This window comes from Haplochromis burtoni, unplaced genomic scaffold (genome assembly GCF_018398535.1).
Source record: "Haplochromis burtoni strain Fernald_Lab_line unplaced genomic scaffold, NCSU_Asbu1 Contig_4, whole genome shotgun sequence".
Lineage (NCBI taxonomy): Eukaryota > Metazoa > Chordata > Actinopteri > Cichliformes > Cichlidae > Haplochromis > Haplochromis burtoni.
This window is the reverse complement of record NW_024582365.1, coordinates 5,550,418-5,561,532: the sequence shown is the minus strand read 5'-3', so window position 1 is coordinate 5,561,532 and position 11,115 is coordinate 5,550,418. Positions and strand designations below refer to the sequence as shown.

General features: G+C 37.4%; 1 protein-coding gene across 2 annotated transcripts in view; it reads left to right on the top strand.

The window, feature by feature from the left end:
- cabp2b (calcium binding protein 2b) overlaps nucleotides 1–9,220 on the top strand; it is a 13,354-nt gene extending 4,134 nt beyond the window's left edge. Inside the window, exons 1-6 of one of the 2 annotated variants that reach the window (XM_005913453.3) lie at nucleotides 2,800–4,324; nucleotides 6,940–6,970; nucleotides 7,079–7,213; nucleotides 7,352–7,461; nucleotides 8,596–8,743; nucleotides 8,830–9,219. In XM_005913453.3, the coding sequence (XP_005913515.1) occupies nucleotides 4,286–4,324; nucleotides 6,940–6,970; nucleotides 7,079–7,213; nucleotides 7,352–7,461; nucleotides 8,596–8,743; nucleotides 8,830–8,855 (489 nt within the window). In that variant the 5' untranslated portion in view covers nucleotides 2,800–4,285 and the 3' untranslated portion in view covers nucleotides 8,856–9,219. Of the gene's footprint in view, nucleotides 1–2,799; nucleotides 4,325–6,939; nucleotides 6,971–7,078; nucleotides 7,214–7,351; nucleotides 7,462–8,595; nucleotides 8,744–8,829 lie in introns of those variants that run through there. The other variant, XM_005913452.3, reaches the window with a different exon arrangement.
- Nucleotides 9,221–11,115: the final 1,895 nt, after the last annotated feature.

The following is an 11,115-nucleotide window of genomic DNA, read 5'->3' as shown; positions in this document are numbered from 1 at the left end:
TGCGCCCACTTCTCAAGACCATCTCATTTACGTGATTAATTATGACCATCAGTAAGAGAGACCCGACCTGGTAGTTAATCAGATTTAATGGTGTCTTCAGCTGCAATTACTGGTGTTAAGTTTTGTTTCAATGCGCAGCCAACAGAGTGAATCATGCTGGAGCTCACAGAAAGAAGTGATTAATCTGCTAATATTATGTGCTGAAAAGCTGATACTCATATTTATCTATTAAATGAATGTATGTAAGTTTGAAGGTTGAATTGTATATACTCTACTCAAGGTTTGTACTAATTTGTACTAATACTAATAGTCTGTACAAGGTTGGTACTTTCTGAAATATGTTTTCCATCTCAGACAGCTAAAAATGTAAAACTTAGAAATGACAGTTAATTATTAATTGAGTCATTCATTGCAAATTAATTTTGATTTGTAGGTACAAATCAAAAATACAGAAAGTCTTGCACTGAAAGCTTTGCAAGAAAAATCACAGCACATCTGCAATAAAGTGATGCTTGGGCTCCAGTTAGAGGAGTTGCAGCAGTGCTTGAAAGTTAGTGAACCCTTTAAAAGTTTGAATATTTCTGCATATTTATTTAATTAAAACTCAGTAGATCTTTGCACAGTTGAATGAGGTAAATGAAGAACATGATATGTGTTTATCAGACTTCTGATACCGACTGTCCACATGTCCTAACAGATGTGTAAAACTGGATCTTTCAATTAAAAAATAAATGACGTCTAATATTTTTGTCACATTTTATTATTTTGACTTATTAAGGAGCCAAATCACAACAACAACCACCTAAAGGTGCATTATATTATAAAGGAAAAGACCCTATAATCGATTAAAAAAAAAACAACAACAATCAGACGACCTCCTTTAAGCAAACACTTAGCTAAAGTGGGAAGAAAAACTCCCTTTTTTGTTGTTTTTTCCCTGTAGAACCCAGAACAACTGGTGTGTTTTTTTAAGATATATTATATATTATAAGAACCACTGCACAGAAATGTGTATAAAACACGCAACTGTGTTAAACAGTTTTCATGTGACCACCACTTTGATGAAAAGCTTTACATCCCAAACATCTCCTGTAGTGACTCACTCATGTACCTTTGTAAAATAAAATAATCTGTTTCTATCAAATCACATGAAAGCTCTTTGAGAGAAGTGATCTATCTTCATGCCACAAAAGCGTTCTTAAGCTGCAAACTCGTTAATTCCAGTGTTGGCATTCCGTGTTTATCAATCACAATAAGAGTCTTATTGCAGAAAAAAAGGAAAACTAGAAATCTAGATTTCCATTTCTAATATATGACTGCTTAATCTGCCTAAAGTATCTCCTAAAAAATAAATAAACAAAAAGTTAGTGCTCTCCCAGACATCCATTGCTGCAGCTGGCAGGTGATACTGATGTTAGACCGGTCCTAAGGTGGCCTCTAGAGGTCACTGGAGCTTATTGCAATAGACAACGCATGCATGCAGAGTTGCCATTAGTTTTAGCTAATGAGTTTAAGAACTCTCTCTGCACACACTGATTGTGCTCTAGTGTTCTATGTTCATGTTTTCTTGTTGCTGACTGAGAGTAGTATTTCATTCAACTGTACGCTTGTAGATGTATCCACTGCTGTTTCTATAATTTTCTCCACCCCACACTGTATGTATCAATTAGGGCAACTAATAGCTAATAATAAACTGCTAACTGGGTGTATGATTTAGTACGGAAAAGTACAAGAGAGACAAATTTGGAGAATGAACAGCAAGAGCCAAAACTGGATGAGTTAAATCTACCTCCTGCAGTGTTTTACACACACACACACACACACACACACACACACACACACACACACACACACACACACACACACCCTATGAATCTCTTTTTCCTGATCCTTAGTCGTCACCCTAAAATCTAAAATTAAAAGAGTCCCCACAATGTGACTAAACAGAAAGATGAGTGTCACACACAGAAGCACACACACACGAGCTGTGCCGTCCGTATGGATGCACTGTAGTAAGCAGCATGCCAAATCTGCTTTTGGAGAGATTTGCCGGCAGATGCTTTGTAAAAGCTCAGATGACCACTTAGCATTGCTCTCATAACCTCCACTTGAGATTTTAACTTTATGCCATTATAACTGACAGCTCAGCCAAAGTAGTCCATGGATGTAAGAGCTGAAGTTCAAATTGAAGTTCATTGTGCTTTTCAGTTCGACGTGAGCTGACGCACTTGAACGCCACCAGGGTCTCACTGTGAGTTGCATAAGCTGTCATTTTGTGAAGCATTACAGCTCACTTGTTGTATTTTTCCATTGGTTTCTAATTTAATTAACACATAATTGAAAAACACATCTAATACTTGTTGGAAAATACTTCACAAATCACAGCTAAGTCAACTTCTTATATTTTTCAAAAATGCAAACACTCAATTTTTCTTTTGTTACTTTAGCAGGTTTCATTTTTTCACTTTCACGTTTTACATTTGGTACACTTTGTACCCATTTTTGTGATCTTTGGGGCCCATGAACTGAGTGTCACAGGGACCCTTAATAGCTTGGACATGTTTTAAACATACATGACAAAGCAATGAAAACGTACATGTTATGTTTTGCATTAGCCCTCATGCTACATGTACAAATGACCACTGATAGAAGGGGATCACACTCTAAAACATCATAAATAAATCATAAATATAAAATAATAATAAATAACAACAAATGTAATAAATAAAGATTATTTTATTGTTGTAAATAAAATGCAGAGGACATGCAGAGGGTTGGTGAGATAGAGGAGGATGCTAGGGACAGAGTGAGATGGAGGCAGATGATCCACTGTGGTGATGCCTAAAGGGAGAAGCCAAAAGAAGAACATCATATAGAAGCACCTTTTGCATTTATTGCATGTGTTGAATGCCACATGTTTGACATACATTGTGTTATCCGATGACGGAGGTCATTTAAGTATAGTGAACTCTGCCACATTCAAGAAATGACGAGTGGGTATTACATCAACAAGGCAATTTGCCCCAGAGCACTGAACTCACTGGATATTTTCTCTTTGTTGGATCATTCTCTGTAAACTCTAGAAATGGTTGTGTGGGAAAATCCAAAAATCCCAATACGTCAGCACCAACAACCATACCACATTCCAAGTCACTAACATCACCTTTCTTCCTCATTCCAATGCTCAGTTTGAATTTCATCAGGTCGCCTCGACCATCTCTGCATGCCTAAACCTATTGAGTTGATGCCATGTGATTGGCTGATTAAATATTGTGTTAATGAGAAGCTGAAACGGTGTGCCTAATAAAGAGGCCAGTGAGCATACACTGTCCAGTTTGTTCCAGCCTGACGTTGATATTAGGTAACAGCTATAGCGTTCCTACTGGCAACAAGAGGTCAACCTGATGTGACAAACATCATCATATTTACATTCATTTTACATAATGTGCTCTTTAATACCACATAGTGCACACATGCAGTGATATGTAATCCACAAAAAGTCCAAGCCTTAAGACATCTAAAGTAATAAAACCCTCTGGTGTTCTTCACCTCTGATATTCATCTTTAGCCAAGAATTTGTTTTATATCTTGTTTTTAATATTTATGGTTTCAAATAGTGCATGCTCTATTTCCAGGCCAAGTTAAAATATTTAGATTCTTGTTTATCCACATGAGAAAGGTATGTCTGTTTCCGTTTCTTCCTTTGAATGTCTTTAATGTATTCTCTTCCCTTTTTTTCTCTCTCCATCACCCTGTCCTCTTTAATCTGAAAGGGCATGGATTAATCCCGCTCCGTTCGTGTCCTCTTAATTCTCCCTTTAAAACTCTTCACACTGTAGATGAAGTCATTTGAATGCTCGTGCAACATGTTGACATGAGGCAGAGAGAGAGAAAGGGGGGAGGGAAGACCGAGTGACAGAGAGGAATGAGGGGGGATTAAAAGCACCGCGTGAAGAGCCGAGAGTGATGCTGTTTCTGTGGAGTGACACATAAGCGAGCTGTGTTCAGTGCGCTCCACTTCTGCTCAGTCATCCAGTTTGTTTTTGTTTTGGGAAGATCATTTGGTAACGTGTTCAGTTTGGTTTGGGTCAGTGGAGATGACCATGAATGGATGAGGGCTGTTCCTCTTTTTCCATCTCTGTTTTGTCCAATATGACGACTATTAACCAGAGTGGGCGACTCAGAGGGATTTTTTAGCTTGTGAGCTTGAACTTGACTTTAGAAGTCCACAGAAGAAGAGCGCAGGGAAATAGGAACATAGAAAAGTGACAGGGGAGGTCTGGTAATGGGGAACAAACCATCTCTGAACGATAAAATGAAGAAGGTAAGTGTGCTTTATCTCCCCTTTGTTAGATTCGAACTCACTGCAGCTTAATCCTCTTGCTTGCACTCGCTGACTGAAGCTTTTTGCCTCTGTGACAACCGCAGCTTTCTTTGGATGTTGTCTCACTGTATCATTTTAACGATTGCATGTAAATTAAGAAAACAGGAAAAAATATATTGTTGAAACTCTAACGCTTTCCTTTTTTTTTCCACCAGTGAAACTGTTTCCTTTTATGGTAGTTACAGGAAAGCTTAGTATACAGACTGCATCACTTAAAGTGCTATTTAAGGACACACTGTTTGTGTGCAGAAAATCGAAACGTGCAAATTAAAGAGATCAAAATAATAGATTAAAGTAAGACTAGATTAAAATTTTAAAAGATATAAATTAATTTTACAAAAATGTATATTCTTTGTATTTGGATCTGTATTTATTTGTCCTTTTTATTTACTGTCCACACTTGTTTTAAAAAATAAGTTTTTGTTCATTTATTCCTTATTTTTTAATTATCCCCCATTTAATAATTAACATTAATTTGTCATACTTTTTTCAAGATTATTTATGCATTTTAAAGGATAAATAAAATACAAATATCCATATATATATATATATATATATATATATATAATATATATATATATATATATATATATATGATATGAGCTTATCAATGCTTGCATTTATTTTAATAGTGATTTTAGATGCATGATATGATTGCCATATTTATTTATTTAGCTTTTTTTTACTGTTACTTGTAATGTTCACTGCTTCCTACTATTGTAGTCGTGTTACTTACTGACGTGTAGTTAAGCTGTCAGTCTTTACACTGGAGAAATAGCAAACTCACATCAGCTAGTGTCAGCAGCTTGAAGCTGCAGCAGCAGGATTGAGACTTATAGATTATTTTCAAGTCAAACTGGTTTCTCACAGTGAGGACTGAGGCTGATGAGGGCCTCCTGCAATAATGAGCAGCTGTATCTATCCTATAGTTCTGGCTTATTGCCTTTCCAACGTTTGACTGTAGAAAAGCAGGGGTCTTACTTTGCCTCTGAAAAGATATTGACTTGCTTGATCAGTCGCACATTTGGTGTGACGGACAGTAAGTTTGGTGGTTTAACACCCTGATCTGCTTCCAAAGCGGGTGATACACTGGCGCTTCCATCGTAAGGTGAGGGCAATGAGCCAGCAGCTGGAGGGAGATGAGGATTTGGATGTAGAGGATAAACCGTTCAAGGAGTCCCTCGGTGCGCTGGTGAAGAACTGCAACATGCTGCACAACATCGTGGGCCCGGCCTGCATCTTCCTTAAACAGGGCTTTGCTAGGACGCTCGTATGTAACAGGAAGTCACAGAAGTGTGCACACTGTGTCTACCACAGCCAAAGTGCAACTTTTTCCACTTGTGTCGATTCATTTTCATCCCCACATCGTGGCTGACCCTCCTGCTCTTTACCAGCTGTGTCATCCCCCCCTGCATTAGTGGCTCGGGTCAGACAATTAAAATCCCCAGGCAACGGGCAAGCTTAAAGGGGTCAATCACTGAGAGATCATTGGAAAATCATTGACTGGCCTTGTGGAGCTTGTACGTGCCCTTGGTAAAGAAAGGATGCAGGCCTTTGTGTGAACTGTGAAACAATCACACTGATGACCTGTGGCCTTTGCTTCACTTCATATAGGTGAAGACAAAAATAAAATAAAATAATGGTCTAAACCTTTTCAGTGGATGTTTTTTTAATTGGATTAGGAGAAATAATAGACTGCCCAAACAGGGACAACTTAGAAAACTTCACATCAAAGTGGAAGTGCAACACTTCTGGGAACGCTTGGGGATTCTTGCTGGAAGGAATGCTAGCCACAACGTTGCTTTGCTCTACTTTTATTGTCAGGATTTCTTTTACTGTGTGAAAATGAGAATTTGATCAAAACAAATACAATCAAATAATAATTCGGGTTACACACACAAGCTTGAGTAATGTATATATTTAGTGTACGGACACATACATCCGGACAGTGGACATGTTCCTAAAACTAAACCTCTGACATGTTCTAGTCTCTAGATGTTTTCAGCCTGGCATCCTCCAAAAAGTAATCTGGGTACTCACTGTAATCTATGGTGCAGGAATCCCTGCATACAATAATCAGATATACGGTTTAATCCATGTAGATGCCCTGGAGCTTTCTATCTAATGCAGCTTAGGGATCATTTTCAGCATTTCATTGATGTGCAACACCCTGGAGTTAAAAGAACATAAATATCATTGTGATTCATAGTTCTCAAAAAATGAATCTTTGTCCAAAAACATTGGCCAGACGTCAAGACGCTAATTATACATAACAAAAAATATTTAACATTTCCTCTCATTATTCATCTTTTCTGTTTTGTTTCGCTTGGTGCTTCTGTTTTTCATCTGTGCTCTGTCTAGCATCACGTGTTAAGTGACACAAGCTGTACGTCTGTGTGCTTAGATTGTGCTCCTTAATGCCTGCGTCTACTTTTTATTGTCTTATTGCCAAACAAACATTGTGAATATTTTCAGTATGAATGTTTGCAAGGCGAGGGGAAATCTATAACTGTGTGAAACATGAAGCTAATATGTGAAAACTTTCCCCACGGCAGGACAGAGAGCTGCGGCCAGAGGAGATCGAAGGTGAGGTGATTTATCCGCTTTTTTTTAGCTGTACATGCATTTGATATGATACCCGCCTTACCAGTAATAACACGTGTTTTGCGTGTGTGTGTGTGTGTGTCTTACCAGAGCTCCGTGAGGCATTTGTGGAATTTGATAAGAATAAAGATGGCTACATCAGTCACAAAGACCTGGGCGAGTGTATGAGGACTATGGGATACATGCCCACAGAGATGGAGCTCATTGAACTGAGCCAGCAGATCTGTGAGTGCAGCAACAGCCTAAAATACACGAGACAGCAGAACAGAGTGGAAATAGATGGCAACTGTGTGTGTGTGTGTGTGTGTGTGTGTGTGTGTGTGTGTGTGTGTGTGTGTGTGTGTGTGTGTGTGTGTGTTTCAGGTGGCGGTAAAGTGGACTTTGAGGACTTTGTAGAGCTGATGGGACCCAAGATGCTGGCAGAGACAGCTGACATGATCGGAGTCAAAGAATTGCGAGACGCATTCAAAGAGGTCAAGAGACATGCTGTCATTTACAACATAAAGACCTAAACATAAATTTAATTGCAGTGACTTTATTAACAGCAGAATTGGATTGTAGCATGTGACTTTGCTGCTATGCAAATATCAGTTGTGGGGGAGGCCTGTAAATCAGAATCCATTGGGAACGATAAACAAATAAGACTAAGCATAACCCTTCAAATATAAAAGAAGAAATAGAAGCGCGCAGGGAGTTTCTGGAATGAAACTTGGATAAAAATAATAATTTATTACTGTGCAGTTTGTTTATGGAACAAGTCAAGCTCATTTCTCCTTTGCAGATCTTCATTATGGGTTCAAATAAACAAGCCGATCTTTGTAACCATAAGTGGGAGGTAGGCTTTTTTCACAGCAGATATTGTGACATTTCATAGCAGAAAAATCACAGGTATGCATAGTTTAATGATGGCTGGATTCACTCAGGTTAGACCGTTTCAGGATCCTGGCATTGTGCATGCTCACTCAGTGGAATAGCAAACAGAGCCACTTCATTTTTTTTTTTTTACCTTTGAATAGTATACTGTATGTTAATGTGCATCAATTTACCAGATACATTAGATGTCAGCATGTCAGTTCATAGCAAAAATATTAAACTTCACCTTATGTCCCAGGGCAGGTCATATAAAACATAAAACAATAAGCAAAAACATACAGATACACAACACAAACCAACAAAAACAAACACATCAGTGTTTAATGACACCTCCATTTTTCCTGCTATAGCAGGCCAAACAGGCCCGAAATACTAAAATATATTCACATATAAAGAAACGAGAGCTATGAAGGTTAGGTTACAGCAAATGAATCCAAAAAGAAACACAGTAAGTGCAAAACAAACGTCTGAGAGGAAAGAAACCTTCACTGTTTTTAGTTGTCATTTGACCTTTCAGGGCAGTTTTCTCATCATGTTAGTGGCCGACAAACCTACAACAATGCATGATGAATATTTCTGTTAAAAATGAAGATTTCCCAGATTATAAAACTTTAATATTTTCTGTTATTAAAGTCACAAATGCATGAGCAAAACACAATAAATATAATAAGTAAATAATTGAAGAATATTCATAATTGTGCTTAAAAGGACTGTTTCTTTCTGTCTGTATCCAGTTTGACTCTAATGGTGATGGCCAGATCAGTTTAACGGAGCTGCGTGAGGCCATGAAGAAGCTGATGGGAGAACAAGTGACTAACAGAGAGATCAACGAGATCCTCAAAGACGCTGACCTGAACGGAGATGGCCTGGTGGACTTTGAAGGTGTGGGAAGGCCTTGATGGGATCAGTTGACTGATCGTGTTTATCCTCCTCTGTTTCTCTCTCACTTCTTTTCTCGTCTCTTTCAGAGTTTGTGCGAATGATGTCCCGCTGACCAGTCCACGTGTCAGACAGACATTACGCAACTGCCTGGCTAAGCATCACACTACTCTGTAGTGGACATCTTTCATTTGCTCTTAAGAGCATGCATCTCAAATTATATTTTTGTATTAAAAAGTAATGAAACAAAAAAAAACTGTTGTAGCTAACAAAGACTGCACATGTACGAATTTAAAGGTATGTACAGTAGATAAATATGTCAAACATATCAGCAGCTTCACATTTACCATTTTCAGTTTTTTAGATGTATTTTTATATGAGTGTTTGTTCTTCGAGTGTAAAAGCTTGTTTGTAAAATCATAGACCTGTTTTTAATTAATAAAACACATATAAAATGGACAAATTGTTCAATTATTATGACCTGATACATAATTAAAGACTCAGACTAGTTTGATGGACAATGAAGTACTAGAAGGACCAACTGCTACACATAAGGAGGATGACATGGATATAATATATTTTTAAACTGATCAACTTTTCTATATTTGTATTCATTAGTAATCTACATAACCAATCTTTAAGGAAATTAAGGTAATAAACAAAGATACACTGAGCTCTAAAATCTGCCGTGCTGTAAAGCATTTGGATTGCGGCTGATGGCAGCTATTACATGTTGTTTATGCCAAATTCTGATCATTCAAATGTTTCAGTAGACTCATCACACAGCTGACAGGTGTGGCACCTGGTGTGGTCTTCTGTTGCTGATGGCTGATTGCCCAGATATGCTCTCCTGTTGTCCTCAGGTCAAAAATGACCCGTAGGCGAATGGCAAACAAGTATATGGGAATCCCGAGGACAACACAAGGGTTAAGCGAGTTACTGTTGTCTTTCCTTCTAACCCGAAGCACTCTGGTCAGCCTCCTCTGACCTCTGGCATCAACAAGAGATTTTTTTCCCAATGAACTGCTGCTCCCTGGATCTTTCCTGTTCTTTGAAGCATTTTCTGTAAACCCTAGAGACGGTTGTGTGGGGAAATCCCAGCAGATCAGCAGTTTCTGAAACACTCAGATCAGCCCGTCTGGCACCAACAACCGTGCCACATTCAAAGTCACTTAAATCAGCTTTCATCCTCATTCTGATGCTCGGTTTAAACTTCAGCACATCGTCCTGACCATGTCTACGGGCATAAATACATTAAGTTGCTGCCATGTGATTGGCTAGTTCAATATTTGAACTAAAAGCAGTTGAACATTATATTTTAATTTCAACATTTAAATTTTTTATTGAATTTTATGCTTGGCGAGGTTAGAATTAACTAAAAACTAAAACTAGATGTAGAAAAAACTTTATTTAAATTAAAATATGAATAAATATAAGAATTTGGGGGAAAATTAAAACTAACTAAAACACTTTTGTTAACTTGAAAAGCTAAAATTGAGTTAAAATAGGGAAACGATCCTTAGTTTCAGTATTTCTTAGTCACTGATGGACGCATTTATTGAGACTCCGGATGTCTACTAAACTGCTTTCAAAAAGTTCTGCATTTTTATTGTAATACCTTTGGTCTTTTTCCTGAATCCTGCCTCTGACATATGCCCTGCAACTAAAAAGACTAAAATTAATGCTGAAAATACTAAATAAACAATTAAAAAAACAAGTAAAACTAAGCATTTTCAATAAAAACTAAACCAAAACAAGAAAATCCACTCTAGAAACTGAGTTAAAAAAAACAAAAACTCAAAACGAAATAAAATTAATAACTACGTAGAAAATACAAAACTAGAAAATAAAAAACTGTGATAACTCTGGTAGATTCATCGCTATTAAGATGTTTTGGTTTGGGGGGTTTTACAATATATAAAAGAAGTTTAAAGGAAATGAGTTTGTGTTTTATGTTCAATTCAACACAGAAATTTCGATGGGACCTCTTGTTATGCAGAGCCTGTGCACAATGCAGCAGTCACATGATCAGAATCACATGTCTGAAACTGCTCTGCTGCCCAACTGACTCTTTTTCTATGCAACACAAAGCATTGTGCCACTGGGAGGTTTTTAAAGCTGAGTATGCAAAGGTTTAACAAACCCAAACCAGAAACAACATCAGTGTTTATTCAATGAATTTTTAACAACCATATGTTGACACTGAGAACTGTAATCGCACAGAAGAAACATTGGCTCACATTATTAAAATAAAGAAAAAATATATATTTTTAGTGTCCGGCTGTCCACATTTTTATCCATTTTTTAAAAATAATGTGTTATTGATTTATATTAATTTAAGTGATTTCTATGTAATAAGTAACAACAACGACATC